The sequence below is a fragment of the Procambarus clarkii genome, chromosome 93 (assembly GCF_040958095.1).
Source record: "Procambarus clarkii isolate CNS0578487 chromosome 93, FALCON_Pclarkii_2.0, whole genome shotgun sequence".
Taxonomy (NCBI): domain Eukaryota; kingdom Metazoa; phylum Arthropoda; class Malacostraca; order Decapoda; family Cambaridae; genus Procambarus; species Procambarus clarkii.
In genome coordinates, this window is record NC_091242.1 from 12,756,119 (window position 1) to 12,779,847 (window position 23,729).

The following is a 23,729-nucleotide window of genomic DNA, read 5'->3' on the forward strand; positions in this document are numbered from 1 at the left end:
TCACCATTAAACATCATGTTATTTTCTGCTGCCCAATCGAAAACTTTGAAAACCACCCCTGAGGACAGAATACTTCTAGGTGCTCCTCTTGGAGAGAATGCCATCGACGAGGTCCTTGGTAAGAAGATGACTGACCTGAAGAGGATGAACGAGAGGATTGAAGACATCGATGCTCATGATGCACTTTACCTCATCACCAGATGCTTGTCACTCCCCAGGCTGACCTACTTTCTTAGATGTTCGCCATCTTTCAATAATATTAAATTAGAAGAGTACGACACCTTGCTGAAATCAATGCTAAAAACCTTTCTCTCAGCGACTCACAGTGGAAACAGGCCTCCCTTCCTGTCAGACTTGGGGGCCTCGGAGTGCGCACAGCAACACAAATTGCGGTACCAGCGTTCCTGTCCTCTTCAGTGGCGTCTGACAACTTGGTGAAGGAAATCCTACCTGAGTACCTAATTCAATGGGCAGGGGTATATGATCCCAACCTTACAGACTGCACCACCAAATGGGTCTCTCTCGCAGGACCAGCACCCCAACCACTGCTTTCTGAAGCCCATAAGCAATCCAGCTCGGATCGCCCCATTGCCGGCCAAGAAGCTGTGACATTACTAGAAGCTGCAACAACACCACATGATACTGCCCGACTTAGAATGAATGAATGAATTATCAGGGGAAAGTGCCAAGCCATTACGACTATATAGCACTTGGAAGGGTCGGGATAGGGATTTGGGATGGGACGGGGGAAGGAATGGCGCCCAACCACTTGGACGGTCGGGGATTGAACGCTGACCTGCATGAAGCGAGACGGTCGTTCTACCATCCAGCCCAAGTGGTTGGACTGCCCGACTTAGAGCTGTAGTAGCTCCCCATGCAGGAGACTTCCTATTAGCAATACCAATGTCAGCAACTGGCACTCGTCTCACACCGCAGGCCCTCCAAATTGCTGTGACTCTCTGCCTCGCTGCCCCAATCCACACCAAATACAGGTGTATTTGTGGCAAGACAGTGGCCGACAGGTATGACGGCATGGCCTTCTCTGCCAAAGGACAGGACGGTGGCATGCAAGACACGGCAAGGTTAAGGACATTATCAAGAGAAGCCTTACCACGGCCGGTTGTCCAGCAGAGAGAGAGCCCCATTACCTAATGCCCCGCAACTCTGATGAGCCTGTCTGTCGCCCAGATGGGATCACGGTGAACCCCTGGAAGAATAGTAGACAGAAGTGTGTGGGACTACACTTGCGTTTCAAATTTAGCCAACACCTATGTTAACTTCAGTGCTGCACAAGCAGGAGGTGCTGCCAATCACCAGGAAGCAGCCAAGTCACGTAAATACAGAGACCTTGATTACCACCACAATTTTGTCCCCATTGCCTCAGAGACACTTGGTGCCTGGGGTAAAAGTGCTGCAAATTTTTTGAAAGAGCTGGGGTCCAAGCTAATTGAAACAACTAGAGACTCTAGAGCCGCCAGTTTTCTCTTTCAGCGCCTTAGTATGGCGATCCAGAGAGGAAATGCTCACTGCATCCACAGTTCCTGCCTGCCATCTGAGGAGCTGGAGGAGCTCTACAACTTGTGACAAGTAGCCTTGTACCCTGCTTCTAACCAATGTTGTTTACTCTTTTTGTGTAAAGAAATTTTAAAACAATGTCAGATATATATGCACACACTCTACATGAACAGGGGTGGTAGGAGAAGAAAATATCAAAGTGTTCAGTGAGGATCCACAAGGTCTTCTCTGAGTACTCCTTATTTTCTTCTCCGAGGCTATGGGTCCCTACACTTGCACCAGAGGTGGTACCCCTTTTAAGTTTTAAATTATTATATTATATTAAGAACATAAATTATTCACTTATGTATGTTAGTTTAGGTTAGGTTAAGTTAGGTTAGGTTAGGTTATGTAGGGTAGGTTAGGTTCGGTCATATATCTACGTTAGTTTTAACTCAAATTAATAAACATGAACTCATACATAATGAAATAGATAGCTCTATCATTTCAACAGAAAAAATAGAAACATAAATAAATTCAGGACAACTTGGCTTATTAGGTTAATCGTGCCTTGAATAGTAGTCCGAGTACTGCGTTCTGGCTACAAGATACAGCACACACACACACACACATTAGGAACCGGTACATTAGCTGATTGACAGTTGAGAGACAGGACCAAAGAGCCAGATCACAACCTTCGGAAGCACAAATAGGTGAGTACACACACACAGTGTCAGTCAGCAGCGCGCGCGCGCGCACGTACACACCACACACACACACACACACTTTCTGTTGATTGACGGTTGAGAAGCGGGACCAGAGAGCCAGAGCTCAACCCCCGCAAACACAACTAGGTGAGTACACACACACACACACACACACACACACACACACACACACACACACACACACAAACACACACATGCATTAGGAAGTAATGCATTCCAAAAATGGAATGCATTAGGAAGTAATGTGGTGGAGGCTGACTCCATACACAGTTTCAAGTGTAGATATGATAGAGCCCGATAGGCTCAGGAACCTGTACACCTGTTGATTGACGGTTGAGAGGCGGGACCAAAGAGCCAGAGCTCAACCCCCGCAAGCAAAACTAGGTGAGTACAACGAGGTGAGTACACACACACACACACACACACACACACACACACACACACACACACACACACACACACACACACACACACACACACACACACACACACACACACACACACACACACACACACACAGCTACGAGGAGAGACTACGGGAATTAAACCTCACTTCGCTGGAAGACAGAAGAGTTAGGGGGGGACATGATCACCATATTCAAGATTCTGAAGGGAATTGATAGGGTAGATAAAGACAGGCTATTTAACACAAGGGGAACACACACAAGGGGACACAGGTGGAAACTGAGTGCCCAAATGAGCCACAGAGATATTGGAAAGAACTTTTGTAGTGTCAGAGTGGTTGACAAATGGAATGCATTAGGAAGTGATGTGGTGGAGGATACTCCATACACAGTTTCAAGTGTAGATATGGTAGAGCCCAATAGGCTCAGGAATCTGTACACCTATTGATTGACGGTTGAGAGGCGGGATCAAAGAGCCAGAGCTCAACCCCCGCAAACACAACTAGGTGAGTACACACACACACTACACTACTCTCTCTCTCTCTCTCTCTCTCTCTCTCTCTCTCTCTCTCTCTCTCTCTCTCTCTCTCTCTCTCTCTCTCTCTCTCTCTCTCTCTCTCTCTCTCTCTCTCTCTCTCTCTCTTCTCTCTCTCTCTCTCTCTCTCTCTCTCTCTCTCTCTCTCTCTCTCTCTCTCTCTCTCTCTCTCTCTCTCTCTCTCTCTCTCTCTCTCTCTCTCTCTCTCTCTGCCCCTCTCTCTCTCTCTCTCTCCCTCTCTCTCTCTCCCTCTCTCCCTCTCTCTCTCTCTCTCCCTCTCTCCCTCTCTCTCTCCCTCTCTCCCTCCCCCTCTCTCTCCCTCTCCCCCCCTCTCTCTCTCTCTCTCTCTCTCTCTCTCTCTCTCTCATAGGGAAAACATGGAAGGGACACGAACTCGGGGTGCCAAACGCAGGATGACAATCGCGGCCGGAACAAATTATATATATATATATATATATATATATATATATATATATATATATATATATATATATATATATATATATATATATATATATATATATATATATATATATATGTAGGCTGGCCGTCAGTTGTATCCTCTGATTTTTTTCTGTAGGGATAACGTTTCTATTAACAATATCTTTCAGGACCCTTTCCTCTGTTTTATGAGCTGTGGAAAAGAAGTTCCTGTAAAATAGTCTAATAGGGGGTATAGGTGTTGTGTTAGTTGTCTCTTCAGAGGTTGCATGGCGTTTCACTTTCCTTCTTATGATGTCTTCGACGAAACCATTGGAGAAGCCGTTGTTGACTAGGACCTGCCTTACCCTACAGAGTTCTTCGTCGACTTGCTTCCATTCTGAGCTGTGGCTTAGAGCACGGTCGACATATGCGTTAACAACACTCCTCTGGTACCTGTCTGGGCAGTCGCTGTTGGCATTTAGGCACATTCCTATGTTCGTTTCCTTAGTGTAAACTGCAGTGTGGAAACCTCCGCTCTTTTCCATGACTGTTACATCTAGAAAGGGCAGCTTCCCATCCTTTTCCATCTCGTAAGTGAAACGCAGCACGGAACTCTGCTCAAATGCCTCCTTCAGCTCCTGCAGATGTCTGACATCAGGTATCTGTTCTAAAAATGTCGTCAACATACCTGCAGTATATGGCCGGTTTCAAGTTCATGTCGACTAAGACTTTTTGCTCGATGGTACCCATGTAGAAGTTTGCAAACAGGACACCTAGGGGAGAACCCATGGCGACCCCATCTACTTGCTTATACATGTGTCCATCCGGGCTCAAGAAGGGTGCCTCTTTAGTACAAGCTTGGAGTAGTTTCCTTAGAATATTTTCGAGTATGTCAAGAGGAGTACAGGCTGGATCACGATACACCCTATTAATGCCACCTCTTGTTCTGTCTTGTGTTGATGAAATTAATACCCTATTAATGCCACCTCACCCCATCCACCTCACTCAAATGTAGATATAAACAAAATCGGAGATGGCTAAGTTCTATTCAGTTGTGTATTTGTAAACTAAAGTCTTTGAAAATGTAATAAGTTTTACGAAACGCGCTCGTGTCGCGTCAGACTAGAAATAAAAATGAATTTTGGAGAATTGATTTTTGAATTACCTCTAACCTAACCTAACGAACCTAACCAGCCCTACCTAACCTAACCTAACCTATCTTTATAGGTTAGGTTAGGTTAGGTAGCCGAAAAAGTTAGGTTAGGTTAGGTTAGGTTAGGTAGGTTAGGTAGTCGAAAAACAATTAATTGATGAAAACTTGGCTTATTAGGCAAATCAGGCCTTGCATAGTAGGCATAGAAGTGCGTTCTGGCTACTAGGCACGACATATATATATATATATATATATATATATATATATATATATATATATATATATATATATATATATATATATATATATATATATTTATATATATATATGTCGTACCTAGTAGCCAGAACGCACTTCTCGGGCTACTATGCAAGGCCGGATTTGCCTAATAAGCCAAGTTTTCAAGAATTGTTATTCGACTACCTTACCTTGAGGTTACCTTGAGGTGCTTCCGGGGCTTAGCGTCCCCGCGGCCCAGTCGTCGACCAGGCCTCCTGGTTGCCGGACTGATCAACCAGGCTGTTGGACGCGGCTGCTCGCAGCCTGACGTACGAGTCACAGCCTGGTTGATCAGGTATCCTTTGGAGGTGCTTATCCAGTTCTCTCTTGAACACTGTGAGGGGTCGGCCAGTTATGCCCCTTATGTGTAGTGGAAGCGTGTTGAACAGTCTCGGACCTCTGATGTTGATAGAGTTCTCTCTCAGAGTACTAGTTGCACCTCTGTTTTTCAACGGGGGTATTCTGCACATCCTGCCATGTCTTCTGGTCTCATGTGATGTTATTTCTGTGTGCAGGTTTGGGACCAGCCCCTCTAATATTTTCCACGTGTAAATTATTATGTACCTCTCCTGCCTGCGCTCAAGGGAGTACAGTTTTAGGCTCTTTAGTCGGTCCCTGTAGTTTAGATGTTTTACTGAGTGGATTCTAGCAGTAAAGGATCTCTGCACGCTCTCCAGTTCAGTAATTTCTCCAGCTTTGAAAGGTGCTGTCATTGTGCAGCAGTACTCCACTCTAGAGAGCACAAGCGTTTTGAAAAGTATCATCATCGGTATAGCATCTCTAGTGTGAAAAGTTCTTGTTATCCAACCTGTCATTTTTCTTGCAGTTGTGACGGCTACTTTATTGTGTTCTTTAAAGGTAAGGTCTTCCGACATGAGTACACCCAGATCCTTTACATTGCCTTTTCGTTCTATGTTATGATTTGCCTGAGTTTTGTACGTGGTTTCCGTTTTTATATTTTCATTTTTTCCATAGCGCATGAGCTGGAACTTATCTTCGTTAAACACCATATTATTTTCTGTAGCCCATAGAAAGACCTGATCTACATCTGACTGGAGGTTCGCCGTGTCCTCTATGTTGCCTACTCTCATGAAGATCCTAGTGTCATCTGCAAAGGATGATACAGTGCTATAGGTTGTGTTCTTCTCTATGTCCGAAATGAGGATGAGAAAAAGTACTGGAGCAAGCACAGTACCCTGGGGGACTGAGCTCTTCACGGTTGATGGGCTGGATTTTATTTTGTTGACTATTACACATTGGGTTCTGTCAGTCAGGAAATTGTAGATCCATCTGCCTATTTTTCCGGTAATTCCTTTTGAACGCATTTTATGTGCAATAACACCATGGTCACATTTATCAAAAGCTTTTGCGAAATCTGTGTAAATTACATCCGCGTTATGTTTGTCTTCCATAGCATCTAATGCCATATCATAGTGGTCCAGCAACTGCGACAGGCAAGAGCGCCCTGTTCTGAAACCATGTTGTCCGGGGTTATGGAGTTGCTGTGATTCCATGTATTTTGTGATTTTACTTCTTAGCACTCTCTCAAAAATTTTTATGATGTGCGATGTTAGCGCTATCGGTCTGTAATTTTTTTCCTCTGCCTTATTTCCTCCTTTATGAAGTGGTGCTATCTCTGCTGTTTTTAGTATATCAGGAATAACGCCAGTATCTAGGCTTTGTCTCCACAGAATGTGGAGGGCCTGCGATAGTGTTTTTTTACAGTTCTTTATGAATATGGAGTTCCAAGAATCCGGGCCTGGTGCAGAGTGCATAGGCATACTGTTTATGGCTTCTTCAAAATCCAGTGGGGATAGGGTGACGTCTGATATATGATTTGATGTTGGTATCGTATCCATGAAAAATTCATTTGGGTTATCAATCTTTAGTGTGTTTAATGGCTCGCTGAAAACAGAGTCGTACTGCGTCCTCAGTAGCTCGCTCATTTCTTTGTTGTCATCGGTGAAAGTTCCATCTCCCTTTCGCAGGGGCCCGATACTAGATGTGGTTTTTGATCTTGATTTTGCATAGGAGAAAAAATATTTCGGATTTCTTTCTATTTCACTGATGGCCTTTTGCTCTCTTTGCCTCTCCTGGGTTTTGTATGATTCTTGTAGCTTCCGTTCAATTGTTTCTATTTCTCTACCTAACCTTCTTCGCCGTTCTTGAGATAGGGTGCGACTCTCAAGTTCCGCGATTCGTTTTCTTCGCCTATATAGGGAACGACGTTCCCGTTCCAATCTGCATCTCTTCCTCTTTTTTCTTAGAGGTATGCGGTTTGAACATATTTCTAGTGCTACTGAGCTTATTTTTTCCAGGCACTGGTTCAGGTTTGCATTTTCTAGCTGTTCTTCCCAGTTTATTTCTGTGAAGTCCTGGTTTATTTGCTCCCAGTTTATCTGTTTATTATTGAAGTTGAATTTGCTGAAATCTCCTCCACCGGGAATCTGGACTGGTTTTGAAGGTCTACTCCCCATGGTTGTCATAACTTCAATTAAGTTGTGATCTGAGTAACAGGTATTTGTAATCATTATGTTCCTGATCAATTCATCATTATTAGTGAAAATTAGGTCCAGCGTGTTCTCCTTCCTAGTTGGTTCTACTATTTGCTGGTTTAAGGCAAACCTGACGCACATCCATAGCAGGTCATTTGCATGTGCCTGTTCATTTAGGCTACTTCCTGGTATTCTTTCTGATATTACTGTATTAGCCAGGTGCTTCCATTTCAGGTGCCGTAGGTTGAAGTCCCCGAGCAGGATGATGTTCGGAGCTGGATTTGTGAGGTTTTCCAAGCAGTGTTCTATTTTCATTAGTTCATGCCCAAGATTACCATCCGAGTGCCGGCGGGGAAGTGGTTCATATAGCCTCGGCTATCACTTCCTTATGTCCGGTCGTGATGGTCAAGCGGATTAAGGCGTCCCTGTACATACCAGTTGTGGGAGTATGGGTTCGAGTCACTTCTGGGGTGTGAGTTTTCAGTTGTATATAGTCCTGGGGACCATTCAGGCTTGTTTGCATTTGTGTTCCTCACGTGTGCCCCAAAGAATGAGGTGATTTGATAAAATGCTATGCCCAAGATTACCATCCGAGTGCCGGCGGGGAAGTGGTTCATATAGCCTCGGCTATCACTTCCTTATGTCCGGTCGTGATGGTCAAGCGGATTAAGGCGTCCCTGTACATACCAGTTGTGGGAGTATGGGTTCGAGTCACTTCTGGGGTGTGAGTTTTCAGTTGTATATAGTCCTGGGGACCATTCAGGCTTGTTTGCATTTGTGTTCCTCACGTGTGCCCCAAAGAATGAGGTGATTTGATAAAATGCTATGCCCAAGATTACCATCCGAGTGCCGGCGGGGAAGTGGTTCATATAGCCTCGGCTATCACTTCCTTATGTCCGGTCGTGATGGTCAAGCGGATTAAGGCGTCCCTGTACATACCAGTTGTGGGAGTATGGGTTCGAGTCACTTCTGGGGTGTGAGTTTTCAGTTGTATATAGTCCTGGGGACCATTCAGGCTTGTTTGCATTTGTGTTCCTCACGTGTGCCCCAAAGAATGAGGTGATTTGATAAAATGCTATGCCCAAGATTACCATCCGAGTGCCGGCGGGGAAGTGGTTCATATAGCCTCGGCTATCACTTCCTTATGTCCGGTCGTGATGGTCAAGCGGATTAAGGCGTCCCTGTACATACCAGTTGTGGGAGTATGGGTTCGAGTCACTTCTGGGGTGTGAGTTTTCAGTTGTATATAGTCCTGGGGACCATTCAGGCTTGTTTGCATTTGTGTTCCTCACGTGTGCCCCAAAGAATGAGGTGATTTGATAAAATGCTATGCCCAAGATTACCATCCGAGTGCCGGCGGGGAAGTGGTTCATATAGCCTCGGCTATCACTTCCTTATGTCCGGTCGTGATGGTCAAGCGGATTAAGGCGTCCCTGTACATACCAGTTGTGGGAGTATGGGTTCGAGTCACTTCTGGGGTGTGAGTTTTCAGTTGTATATAGTCCTGGGGACCATTCAGGCTTGTTTGCATTTGTGTTCCTCACGTGTGCCCCAAAGAATGAGGTGATTTGATAAAATGCTATGCCCAAGATTACCATCCGAGTGCCGGCGGGGAAGTGGTTCATATAGCCTCGGCTATCACTTCCTTATGTCCGGTCGTGATGGTCAAGCGGATTAAGGCGTCCCTGTACATACCAGTTGTGGGAGTATGGGTTCGAGTCACTTCTGGGGTGTGAGTTTTCAGTTGTATATAGTCCTGGGGACCATTCAGGCTTGTTTGCATTTGTGTTCCTCACGTGTGCCCCAAAGAATGAGGTGATTTGATAAAATGCTATGCCCAAGATTACCATCCGAGTGCCGGCGGGGAAGTGGTTCATATAGCCTCGGCTATCACTTCCTTATGTCCGGTCGTGATGGTCAAGCGGATTAAGGCGTCCCTGTACATACCAGTTGTGGGAGTATGGGTTCGAGTCACTTCTGGGGTGTGAGTTTTCAGTTGTATATAGTCCTGGGGACCATTCAGGCTTGTTTGCATATATATATATATATGTCGTACCTAGTAGCCAGAACTCACTTCTCAGCCTACTATTCAAGGCCCGATTTGCCTAATAAGCCAAGTTTTCCTGAATTAATATATTTACTATAATTTTTTTCTTATGAAATGATAAAGCTACCCTTTTCACTATGTATGAGGTCAATTTTTTTTATTGGAGTTAAAATTAACGTAGATATATGACCGAACCTAACCAACCCTACCTAACCTAACCTAACCTATATATATAGGTAAGGTTAGGTTAGGTAGCCAAAAAAAGCTAGGTTAGGTTAGGTTAGGTAGGTTAGGTAGACGAAAAAACATTAATTCACGAAAACTTGGCTTATTAGGCAAATCGGGCCTTGCATAGTAGGCTGAGAAGTGAGTTCTGGCTACTAGGTACGACATATATATATATATATATATATATATATATATATATATATATATATATATATATATATATATATATATATATATGTTGAAAATGAGGTCTTACCCATTGAGAAGTGTTGTAAAGAGAGTGACGAGGGACACCACCAAGCTACTTATAACCTTGGATGACTGCTCAGTGAAAGATAACTACATTTATTCAACTGCAAACTTGTACATGTTACTTGACATTAAAATTCTAAATTGCAAGTCTGAAGACTGAAAAACTTCTTCTTTTATGTTTATTGTCGAAAAGATTATATATAAATCACCAGTAATAATGTATTTTTTCAATTAATTGTTGAAAATGAAACCATGGCATATAATCGACCCAGAATCTTGGGTCGTGAGAAGCGCAATATGTCATACAAGACGTTCCCAGAAGCTCGTAATCTTATTTAATTACAAATAAATATTTAATAAATTACTTTCCCTCAAAGTGCAGTGCTGTTGAGAATTATGTGTCACAGAATTTATGATATGTGTTAATAAAATTAAAAATGTTCAGATGTTTGTACTAATGTACATATATCTGTACTAATGTATATATATATATGCACTTAAGTAAATATATCTGTACTAATGTACATATATATGCACTAAAGTAAATATATCTGTACTAATGTACAGATAACTGTACTATAGTAGTAGGCATCCTTTCAGTCTCAGGAGACTATGGAGTTGCGCTCTGGTTGTCATTCCTGATGCACCGTCTGGTGTGACTGATGGGGCCAATCTGAGAGTGGCAGTCCATCCCACATCGAGCACAAACGAAGTCCGATTCTGGTCTGTCTTCCTGACTACCGGCTTTCCTTCTCTGTCTCTTTGCCTCCGATTCCTTGGCAAGTGACTCTTCGAACTTGGAGAGACCTCTTTGAACAGCCAGTGTCTCCCATATAGCAAGATCGACGTCCATGGCTTTCAGGTCCCTCTTGCATACGTCTTTGTACCGTAGCTGGGGCTTCCCTGTTGGATGCTTTCCCTGCTTCAGCTCTCCGTACAGGAGATCCTTGGGGATCCTGCCATCGCCCATTCGCACAACGTGCCCGAGCCAGCGCATTCGTCTCTGTTTCAGCATTGTGTGCATGCTGGTGATTCTTGCTCTCCCAAGACGTTGTTGTTTGTAACCTTGTCCTGCCAGGTGATGTCCAAGATGTGTCGAAGGCAGCGCATGTGGTAGGCATTCAGCTGTCTTTCCTGACGGGCGCGGAGTGTCCAAGACTCACTGCCATAAAGGAGAGTGCTCAGGACACAGGCTCTGTAAACCTGAATCTTAGTATACTCAGTCAGCCTATTGTTGGCCCACACTCTCTTTGTCAGTCTGGACATGGTAGTAGATGCCTTACCGATGCGTTTGTTTAGCTCCGTATCAAGAGAGAGGGAGTCAGAGATTGAGGAGCCCAGGTACACGAAGTCGTGAACGACTTCCAGTTTGGAATCGGAGATGCCGATGTCAGGTGGGGAGTCAACTCCTTGTCTTATGACTTGTGTTTTCTTTAGGCTGATGGTGAGTCCGAAAGCCTGAGAGGCCTCGCTGAAGCGGGTCATGAGCCGTTGGAGGTCTTCGGCTGAGTGGGCAGTGACTGCTGCGTCGTCGGCAAAAAGGAAGTCGCGCAGACACCTCAGCCGAACCTTCGTCTTGGCTCTCAGCCTGGCGAGGTTAAAGAGCTTCCCATCCGACCTGGTCCGGAGGTAAATGCCTTCCGTGACAGATCCGAAGGCGTTCCGCAGCATAACTGCGAAGAAAATCCCGAAAGGGTTGGAGCCAGTACCAGTTGGAGCCAGTTGGCGGGTCTTGGTGGTGTCGATGCGAGGTCTGCCCGCCTTTTTCGAGCGATGAATCTTCTTTGGTTGCAACTTGACCCTGCTACATACCAGGGAGTGGTCGGTGTCACAGACAGCACTCTGGTAGCTACGCGTAATCTTGACGCTGGGTAGACTTGCACGTCTGGTAAGAATCAGGTCAAGCTGGTGCCAGTGCTTGGATCTGGGGTGTCTCCAAGATACTCGGTGTTGAGGCTTTGTGCTGAAGAACGTGTTGGTGACACAGAGACCATGAAGGCAGCAGAGTTCTAGCAGACGTAGCCCGTTCTCATTCATCCTCTCTATGCCGAATTGACCCAGACAAGTGGGCCAAATGTTGTGCTCGGCACCCACTCTGGCGTTGAAGTCGCCGAGGATGAACAGTGGCTCCTTAACAGGGATTCTGGCTATGACTCTGTTGAGGTCATCGTAGAATTTTTCCTTTGCCTCTGCTGGAGAAGTCAGGGTGTTTGCATATGTTCTAATTGCATTGACTGGTCCTGTTTGGGAGTGCAGCTGCAGAGACAGAATTCGTTTAGTTTCCCCCATCGGTGGCATAATGTGTCCCAACAGTGCATTCCTGACGGCAAATCCCACATCATGTTTTCTGGTCTCATCAGGTGGTTTTCCTTGCCAGAAGGAAGAGAAGGTCCTCTCTCTCACAGATCCTGATCCAGGGAGCCTGGCCTCTTGGAGAGCAACAATATCCATCTGCAGTTTGCTCAGCTCCCTATCGATGACTGCTGTTTTTCGGGCGTCATTGATTTTTTGCAGGTCGCCAGAGAAACCTGGTGTCAGTGTCCTGACGTTCCATGCGCCCAGCTTTAGGGCAGTTGATATTTTCTTTTTCTTCTTAGGTTTGGTATTGCTTGGTGCAAAGTTGTCGGACCGCTTGTCGGTTTTCACCCTAAACCCCACGCACCCAGTGAGGTTAACGGACCATGGCGAGGCAACACCTTATTGGCTGGGGTTTGCCCAGCTTGAGGCGGGCGGTAGCTGCCCAGTCGGGCGCGATGACCCCTCCCACCGTCAGAAGCAACCTTGGCGTCACACTCTTCGCCAATCGAGCAGAAGACTTAAAACTGGTAGACTGTTGCTTCCCGTGTTGGTTCGACGCTGTGAGGCGAAGCTGGAGTGTCCTCTCCAGGGCGCAAAGCCTGGGTAGGTAGATATGGAGAAGAAGCTGTTACCCATACAGCAGGTCCCCCCTCTCCACGTTGCTGAAATTATCCAATAGAAAGGCAAATGCCAATACGCATGGTTCCAGCAACGTCGCAGGAGCTGCCAGAACGAGGTAGACGTCAACAACGAACTGCCTTAGGGGCTCCAACTCCGGATTTTTCCTCGAGGTTGACTCCTGAAGCCTTTCCCAAAAAGGGTATGGCCGCAAGGCAGCGGAGGTTTAAAAGCAGGGTTTTCCTTCTCCTAGATGGCTGCCTTCCCAGGCTGTCGAGTCCCATCTACCCGGAGCAGCTGGTTTTAAGGCTCCAGAGGCACGCTCTCGCCCCTTCTCCTGTCGGTAAAAGCAGTTCCGCCAGACTTAAAGACTATGCCACCCGTGCAGGCCAGGAGTTGGACTTGGTTGTCAGAGGCTATTTGAGACGCATGCCGTATAGGAGCATTTTATAGGTCATGAGAGCTCGTCCCCCATTACCACCCCCTGGCTATGACAACCCCTTGGAACCCTGTATATCCTTGGCAGTAACCCTTGGATATCTGTACTAATGTACATATATCTGTACTAATGTAAGCTCATTCATTCATAATGTTTTCCTCTATTCAAAAGTTAAATGATCTTTGATAGAAACAAACCACTAATCTGTTTACTCGATGTTTTTAATCATGTAAAAAATGGTTTTTGTAATGTATCGTCAGCCAGTTGTTGATAAGATATAGAAATAATTTAAGTCACGTCGTCCGCAAGCCAAAGTATCAGACCATAAGGCCATATATCAATGACAAATTATGATAGAGGCGTAATAGATTCTTAATTAATTTCACGAAAGTTACACTTTGATGAAGTACGCTGTTCCAGGAATGATTTGTATTAGTGAGAGGAAGGATAGTACTGCAAGTGAAGTAAGGTTATTAGTCGAATCATGCATAATTGTGGTAGGTCCAGTAGCTCAATGGTTAGAGCTGCATAGGCACCCTTATGATGGTGAGTGGTTTGAAGCTCCTATAGCCAGATTGGATAAAATGTTATTATCCACGTTGATTGTGCAATTCATATGACTGGATCGTGGATCACCTAATTCCGCTGTTCCTCAAATGGCACCCCAGGGAAGGCCAAAAGTTGGATACCAGTGACGTATCTTTGAGATCTCTAATGATGACAAAGTCACATATCAGAAAATGAAGAAACGTCGACGTTTCGGTCCGTCCATAACCATTATGAAGTCGTGTAATTAATGAGAGGATAGTGTAGTTGTTTTAGATTCATCTATTTGAAACAAAAAGTTACAAGCAGCACGGGCTATGGTGAGCCCGTAGTGGACCTACCTGGCACAAGTATCAATTCACGCATAATTGAAGATTGTGTTACAGCTTCTTCTCTCGTAGCTGCAACTACAAGAGGAGAGAATTTGTTGTTTTTGTTTTAGATTTAGCTACTCAGAACGAAAGGACCATATAGCACGGGATAAAGTGAGCCCATAAATGAGTTCGGTAATTCACGATAACCTTATTACTGTATTATTTGATTCAAAGTTTTAAACTGAGGTGGGGTTTCCTCATTTTCTCCCGTTTCTTTTCTGCTTCTGTTTTATCGCACTTGTTTTAGTTTTGTTTGAATAACGTTATCTTAGGGGTGGATATAGATGGACAGTGTTCACTAGTGTGTTCCATTCTTCATCTGCTTTTTCAACCATTGTAGTCGCTGTGGATTTTACATCTAATGTAGCTGCTCTCGTTGGATTAATATTGAGTTTGATGCACAGGGCTTCAGTAGTTTCACATTCCATTAAGTAATGCAATAGTGGCGCCTCTGCATCTGCTCCACGTATATGACACTCATTATCTGTTGATTTATTACCTCCCAGCAGCACTTGTAATCAAGTCTGAGTCTGTGTATGGCTACTACAATGTCTCTGGATATCCTTTTGCAAGGTTTGAAGGAGTATTACCCAGTGGCTTGTCCGTACCACATGACAGTATATCTTCCTTCCGGTACTTTGGCTCTTTGGTGACTTTCGATAGTTGCCAGTATTTTCTTCTTGATTTTCTCCTAAATCCGTGAAAAACTTGGAGGCCCTTAAACCTGTACAACAGGTAGAGCAGTGGAAGTTTTTGATAGTGAGTCTGCCTTTTCATTGCCATCTATGCCAATGTGACTTGGTAACCAATTCAGGGCGATTGACAGCTCTAGACTGAGCTTCTTTTGTTAATTGTAGGATTTCTGTGATGAGTTGTATATTATCTCTGTGCTTGCTGGATAACAATGCCTGGAGCGAAGATTTAGATTCGGTATGAATGGTGAAATGATGCATAATTTATAGCCTCCTTCAGGGCATATAATTCTGTTTGTAATGTTGAGCACCCACTATTCATGTTCCAATAAGCTTCATGGTTGTTATTGAACACTGCTGCTCTTTCTTAATTAACTGATCCATCTGTGAAGATGTGAGTGGTTGTCGTTCTTGGGATGGTTCCCTTTTTATTCTGTGACTGCTTTGAGCCTCTGCGAGTCACATGCTGATTTGTTAACTGGTAATCCTTCAATGATTATCTTGAGACTTGATTCTTTCCATGAAGGAGGCTGCCGAAAGTGTTTACATGGTCTATCTTCTCCTTAGTTTTTAATGGTCCGTTTCAAGTCCACTTTCTCTAGAATCTTGACCAGATTATCCGTCCGTGCACTTGTTCTGTATTGAAGGTTTCTGTGAAGCGATCTGTGTATGCTGTCTTTGTTTGGCAGTCTGGCGGTGGTTCTAACAATTGTTGCGGTTATTGGGGATATTCTTTGTTACGTCCTCTTTTCTAAGGCTGGTAAGTTGGTTTCCATTCTTAGATTCTTTCGACGCGTCCATATAGGTGCTCCCACCACTATTATGAGCACATAATTTTGTGACACTTCCAGTTTCTTCCATTGTTATTACTGAGGGATGTAAAAGCAGGAGCAGCATAGTCAATGAATGACCTAACTGCTTGACTGTACTACATTTTGAGCACTGCTAGAGATGAACCATCTCTAAGTCTTGTCAGGGAGCGCAAAGCTGAGTTTTCTGGCTTTACAACGTTGCCGAAGATATTAAATTTCTTGACTGAATTTCAACTGGTTGTCTATTATGACTCCAAGGTTTTTAAAAGAGGTAACCCCACTTACTTTTTTGTCCTTGTATTGCGAGTTTGATGTCTTGAGTTTTCATTTTAACGGCCATTGATTTGGTTTTATTGCTGTTTATTTTCACCGCTATGCGTTCCACTTCCTTGCTTGTCGGAAATCCGACACACACACACATAATAACATAAGTTACCCCCATAAAGAAAAAGAGAGTGGGTTATTCTGTGATGTCATACAACTAGACGTATATTTATATATCTCATCTTCTTTTAAACCTCAGTTAAACATTAACGTGTTTAAACTTAATAAAAAAGTGTTCACTAGGACAGAATAGAATTAAATACAACAGGAAGATAGCTTAACTCTCTATTCCTTAATCATAAATAGAACCACCAAATATTTTAGGACGTCTCCCCTAGGGCGTCGGCACGTACGCCAAGACAGAATCATAACAAAACAACATGCTGTAGAGGTGGCTCCTTCCATACGAGCTGGTATAACTCGATAGACACCCAGATTACGTGTCAACAAGAGAGCAACAGCCACAACAGCACCTCTACAACCACAGAAACAATAGTATCCGTCTTACCAAGTATTTTGTGTATATTTTGGCCATTTATAATATAAATAGGTTAGGCGGTTATATTGTGGGATTAAAATCCCTAACACGTACGTACTCTACATTATACATCCCTCTTATTACAAGTCATACTTGTACCTTAATATGTTAATGTGCTTTTACTAATGTTAAACATCCCAAACAGGTAATTGTGAGGGAAGTTACCTTGGGTTACAGCTGGCTCCCAACATAATTATAGACATTTGTTATCCTGCTGTACATCAAGCCTTGCAGACCTCCAGATAGCCGCCATTACGTGGCACTCTGAGGCACAGGGCCACACCCTAATCTGATGCTACAATTACACAGCTTTAGCAGGCCACAACTACAGCATCAGATAAGGCCCTTTTGTGTTTAATACTATAGATAGAGTGGCATACATAATTAAATTAACTATAAGTATAACTGTAGATTAGACCACCATATGTGGTATGATATATAATTTTCATATTAAAGACTAGGTAAACAATTTGTGGTTTATGAAGGATCCACTTCAAAGTGGTTTTAAGCTACAAATTGCCCTCCCCCCCAACTGTGTGTGATAAGCTCTAGCAGCTGAATCAGAATACAGTCCACTAATTAAGAACTAACTAATCACTAACTAAGAACAATAATTCAATATTGAAGTTTAACTAAAAAATAATCAAATAATAACAATATAATATTCAAGTAACAAAAATAAAAATTAAAGTAAATATTTAATATTCAAAAAAAGAAAAAGAATAAAAACTGCTAGGATTTTCCCACACTGCTGATGATATCTAGGGCTTTTTGTGCATGGTTCCTGGCGCCTTTGCCGTTGATGATGACCACAAAGTCGTCTGCATAGTAAACAGTTTGGCTTTTGGTAACTTGAGCTTCATGAATTGTTCCATGAGACCGTTGAAAAGGAAGGGGCTTGGTATTCCTTTCTGCGGAGTCCCATTTTCCAGCCTCTTTGAAGAAATAGTCCCATCCCAAATACCTTTCCTGATCCCTTCCAAGTGCTATATAGTACTCATGGCTTGGCGCTTTCGGCTGATAATTCCCTCCCTTCCCTCTGAAGCTGGAGGTCTGGAAGGTAGTGCTATATTAATAACTGTTCTTGTTGCAAAGTGGTCACTAGTCAGTACAAGGTCAACTGACCAATAACACAACTCTTAAATACTGGTGGAGACAAACATGAGGTCCTGTCGGAAAATCCGACATCATTTAATAATCATACAGATAATAGCTGTATTGTATAAACAAGTTACCCATAGAAAACGTAACTTGTAGTGGAATTTCCGTCTAAAGAAAACGGGATATCATCACCACATACTATTATAATTCACCAGCTATTCTGCTGGGAATTATTCTTAAATACATTAGTCTTTGGACTTTACCATCATAAAACAAATTATATAAATTAACTTAATTATCAATATTAAAGTAGAGTAAATGTGACCCTTCTATCACTTTCCGTCATCTGGACAATGTAAGCCAGGCGTCAGTGGGGAAGGAGGGCAGCCATTGTTTATACTAGACCAGAGGCTCACGGGAGCAAATTCGGCTCCTGTTAATTTTACTTGGACGTAGTGTTATGGAAACCAAAGGTGTACCATTGTCAACACGCTGTCTACAAATTCAAGTTAAGTGTCTATCCGAAACCCGTTTATCATTCATTTATGGCCATTAATGTCAGGATATAGGGTGACCCGGTTAGATCACGAAATCGCCTCAAACTAAAGGTAATTAAGCCAGGTCTTTATTGTTCCATGTATAGTGTTTTCTCTGATATAGCTTGTCATATATAGAACCTGGCTTCACAGCTAGCGCCCTTTTGACAGGTCAAGACGAGGAAGCAAGATTTTGTGCACCAGTTACTGGCTGATGGAAGCTACCTCAAAGAGGATAATTTGGTGTCTACACCCTAGTTATACCTGGTGGACTAACCTGCTGTACTATAAGATAAGGGACCTTTTCAATGTATGTAGTTAATACTGTAGTTTGATTGGCTGCATATATATTAATTTAATAAACCCCCCCTAATGTGTAGAGGATCGATTTGTGAGATTGAGATTATTGCAGAAATACAGTCCACTTATCATTATACAAATTGTTATCGAAGTATATAAATTAACGTAAATATAAATTCATATAAATTAAATAAATATAAATCTCACAGGTCGGTTCCCACATTATTTGGACCTTCGGAACCGGAATATTCGGTCCTATGAACCCACATTTGGTCATCTTAGTACCGGATGAACCAGTTAACCAGTGGATTCATTAAATATACTAGTGCAGTGTGATTTAAACAAAGCCAGCAGTCATGACGGCGGCGTTGACTCGTGCGAGTACACGAGCCCCGCTCAGTTCAGATAAGCCTTAGTCAGGTTTCATGCACACCCACAGATTTGGTGGAGTGTTATTCTGTGAAATGACAGCGCTAATATAGAAGCCAGCCAAAGTAGTGGCTGTGGTGTCGCGTGATTGTTCACGGATTTCGTGGTGTTAAATTTCGCGAGAGATTATCTACGAAATTTGTGGACTTTATTTCGCGAGGTCACTAATAATATTTAATACTTCTAGATAATATTAGAAGTTTCATAGAGGCTAATTAAGAGGCTATTATCAATAATTGTGTATATTATTTCTCCAAATAGAGAATTATTTAATATATATTGCACTAGTGATCACAGTATAATATTTACTATTTACCAACCCACAACAGGGTAGGATAAAACCATTGACTAGTTGAACTATTATCGTTCATCCTAGTCCCATTATTACCATAGTCAGTTGTACTATATTCAACAACCTAACACCATTAATGAATGGTCCAGACCCTATTTTGGGTGTAATTTTTATCAACTCGAATTGAGTTGTATATATAATAATTTACTTATGATCATTACACCTTTGAGTGATTAATTAGTGTCTCTACCATCCTAGGGTGATATAGAAGAGCTAACCTAAAGGTACTTCCAGTGACACTGGTTTATCACTCAAATCATTAGTGTGTATGATTGTATATATATAATGTGTATTAATTTTAAGTGCTAACCTCTAGCAGAGGTAGGATTATTGCCTAGTGAGTGCAGAATTTACCCTAGGCTACCATCAGTGCTTGTTCAGTATTATGAGCAGCCCAAGTACAAGCCCCACAAGGCTTCACCAACTAGCCAGTATGGATAATGCAGGGAGAATGAAAAGAACCCTTGCAGGTCTTAAAGGCCACTTAACAAGACAGATCAAGAAATGTGAAGATTTGTCACAACAATCTCAAGTTGATTATGCTGACCTGGAAAGCTATTATCAAGCAGCTGCAGGTAAATTTGAGCAAATCAAATGCCAAATAGCTCTCCTTGTGGGGACAGACTACTACCATCAATTCATTGGTAGCCCTACTAAATATCAGGGCATAACCATGTTAAACTCTGCAGGAGGTAAATTACTCTCAGGCCCAGTATCAAGCCTGAGGAGACCTATGCCTGCAGATAAACAGTACCAATAGAAATCTAAATTTGTCAGCTGATTATATTTCTCCAGTAGCATTATACTAAGGAGATTACAGCTGACTATAGTAACAGAGGTTGATGTTAGTATCATCATTTAAAGCTGAAGATGAGTTCATGAGGCCTCAGTGGCAAATCAGTGAACAGTAGCCTAAAGCAGCTACAAGTCACTGCGACCAATGTCACTGAACCCACTGCAGTCTCAGAACCATACTTTACTTTAATGATGAGCTATTCAATCTTCTGAATCAATTAACTAAATTAAACCCCAATAAATCTGATGACTGATTTGATACATTTATTATTTAATCAAGATGTATTCCATGGGCCTCAGTGTTTATATATCAGTGACTAGTTACCTGAACAAACTTCAAGTTATATCTAATGTCACTGATCTCACTGCAGTCCCTGAATCATACTTGACTGTAGTACTTGATCACATCCAGTCTTCTGGGTTAAATAATATGTAATAAGGCTTGAATATTAGCCTTTCAAGAGTTGACAGGGAAATGAAATCGCATTAGACTTCTAACCCCTGCAACTCTAGTACGGGACATCCGTCCTGTACGAACAGACGCACAAATGTGTGATTACTAACTACTAACATCAAATTAATGTAATAATTCGAAGGAGGAGTATCGGTGTTCGTCTGTTCTAAATAGGACTTCGACCCGTGAGCAGCCCCTGGGGAATTATGTCGGAAAATCCGACATCATTTAATAATCATACAGATAATAGCTGTATTGTATAAACAAGTTACCCATAGAAAACGTAACTTGTAGTGGAATTTCCGTCTAAAGAAAACGGGATATCATCACCACATACTATTATAATTCACCAGCTATTCTGCTGGGAATTATTCTTAAATACATTAGTCTTTGGACTTTACCATCATAAAACAAATTATATAAATTAACTTAATTATCAATATTAAAGTAGAGTAAATGTGACCCTTCTATCACTTTCCGTCATCTGGACAATGTAAGCCAGGCGTCAGTGGGGAAGGAGGGCAGCCATTGTTTATACTAGACCAGAGGCTCACGGGAGCAAATTCGGCTCCTGTTAATTTTACTTGGACGTAGTGTTATGGAAACCAAAGGTGTACCATTGTCAACACGCTGTCTACAAATTCAAGTTAAGTGTCTATCCGAAACCCGTTTATCATTCATTTATGGCCATTAATGTCAGGATATAGGGTGACCCGGTTAGATCACGAAATCGCCTCAAACTAAAGGTAATTAAGCCAGGTCTTTATTGTTCCATGTATAGTGTTTTCTCTGATATAGCTTGTCATATATAGAACCTGGCTTCACAGCTAGCGCCCTTTTGACAGGTCAAGACGAGGAAGCAAGATTTTGTGCACCAGTTACTGGGTGATGGAAGCTACCTCAAAGAGGATAATTTGGTGTCTACACCCTAGTTATACCTGGTGGACTAACCTGCTGTACTATAAGACAAGGGACCTGTTCAATGTATGTAGTTAATACTGTAGTTTGATTGGCTGCATATATATTAATTTATTAACCCCCCCTAATGTGTAGAGGATCGATTTGTGAGATTGAGATTATTGTAGAAATACAGTCCACTTATCATTATACAAATTGCTATCGAAGTATATAAATTAACGTAAATATAAATTCATATAAATTAAACAAATATAAATCTCACAGGTCGGTTCCCACAGGTCCAGCTTCCCCCCGCCAATATGGGTTGGTTCCGTCGAGTTCAGTAGACGGACTTCAGGCACTTTATCCAAAAGGTGTTCAATATGTCTTCGTTGGCTTCGGTTATTAGAGAACCAAGTAACAATTCACTATGGCGTTAAAGTCCCCGAGATGATAGTAGGTGTGGTGACTGCAATTTCAAAGATTACAGAGATATCCATATCGTGTTTTCTATGGCTCCTGTATATATTGAAGATGGACAGCATTGAGTTCCTCATGCTGAGATTAACTCACATAATTTCGACGTCCTCGCCACAATTAGGAAAGTCTGTGATTGGCGTGGCATTTATATGATTTCTTACTAGTAATTCAATGCTTCTGGTCCCACCTTGGGCAATTGGGCAGTGGCAACTTTGATACCCTGATACTTCTTTCAGTCCTGGAAAGTAGTTTTTGAAATAAAACAATATCAATGTTGTCCCTGATAAGCACTAATCTGAGTGTTTGAGCCTTATTTTTGAATCCATCGATGTTCCATTGTATTATCTTGAGATTGTCGTTATTGTCCATTTTTCTGTTGGAGTTGAATCCATTGAGTCCATAGTGGTTTCTATGGTGCTGATTTCCCCCGACGGCTTGTGTTTTCTTGGTTGGAGTGGAGACTGCCATTGGGTGCTAAAACATTTCTGTTTCGTCACCATCTTCGACTTTGTCGACATTTTCAGGTAGAGCTTGTTGAAGTGTGGAGGAAATAAGTTCAGTAGATCGTTTCTTTACCTCTGATACCATTTCCTACCCCTACTGAGGGTTGGTCTGTTCCAGTGCTTGGAATGCTTTGTCGAGCATCTTGCGGAAGGTCTCTGTCAGGGAGGAAATAACCATTGGAACAGTGGTCAGTTGATATTCCTTTGGCTGCCTTTCTTTTGTCTTGGTAGGAGAGGAGACTCTGGGTTTAGTCATGGTGTCTTTACTGTATCCAGCTACTGGGATATTTTATGATGTAGAGGTCATCTTCCGTGCTTGGCAATTCCTGGAGGCAATAGCAGGTGTATTAATTTTGCTGCCCGGATTTGTGCGGTTGTTGTTGCATTGTTGGTAATGTTGTTTTCTCCGGTTGTTCGAGGTTCTGTTGTATAGACTAGAAGAAATTAGTGCTCTAGACTGTTGCTGATTTTTATTTTCTTATATTCGGACTTGTCGAGGAGTATTCCATTGACTTTTAACTGAGGAGAGTATGGTACTGGCAAATAGTAAAGTAAGAGAATGAGGCGAGAGGTGAGGCGCAGGTAAGAGAAAAAGATACGATGTGAAGAGCAGGTAGGAATGAGGTGAATGAAAGAACGGTATAATAATAAGAATGGGACGAGGTAAGAATAAGTGAAATGTAAGAAAAAGAGGGTAAGCTTAAGTCAGATCATGTTTGTTCAGAAGGATGGGGCATTTAAGTACGTCCTGTGAAAGGAGAAGAGTCAACAGAAACAATGACAGGACTAAGGTTCATGTTGGGTAAGTTGTGTATTAGAACAGATTCGAGAAGATGGCGTCTGTGAAGAGTAGAGGCAAGAAAGACTATTTTAGACGATCAAACGATAGGTTGATTAGATTCCCTAACATGACCGAAGAGAGCATTGTTTGTGTCTGCAGACTTAACACTTCTTTTGTGATCCTTAAGTCTGTAATTTAGTGTTTGGCCAGTTTCCTCAAAGAATTGAAGAGTACAAGACGAACAGGAAATAGAGTAGACACCAGCAGGAGGAGCAGTGTGAACCAGATTACTACGATAAGTGTTAGTTTGCCGAAAGATGAGTTTTACGTCATGAGGTTGAATGGTATTAGTGAGAATTTAGTTCAAATTTAGTAGGAAGGCAAGTGTTACTAGAGCTGGAATCAGGTTTGGAATGAAAAAC

General features: G+C 42.6%; 1 protein-coding gene across 1 annotated transcript in view; it reads right to left on the minus strand.

The window, feature by feature from the left end:
* LOC123750485 (sphingomyelin phosphodiesterase-like) overlaps positions 1–22,782 on the minus strand; it is a 179,155-nt gene extending 156,373 nt beyond the window's left edge. The window contains exons 1-2 of the mRNA XM_069319558.1: positions 22,625–22,782; positions 22,251–22,396 (exon numbers count right to left, since the gene is read on the minus strand). Coding sequence (XP_069175659.1) covers positions 22,251–22,396; positions 22,625–22,782 — 304 coding nt within the window. The remainder of the gene's footprint in view (positions 1–22,250; positions 22,397–22,624) is intronic.
* Between the last annotated feature and the right edge of the window lie 947 nt (positions 22,783–23,729).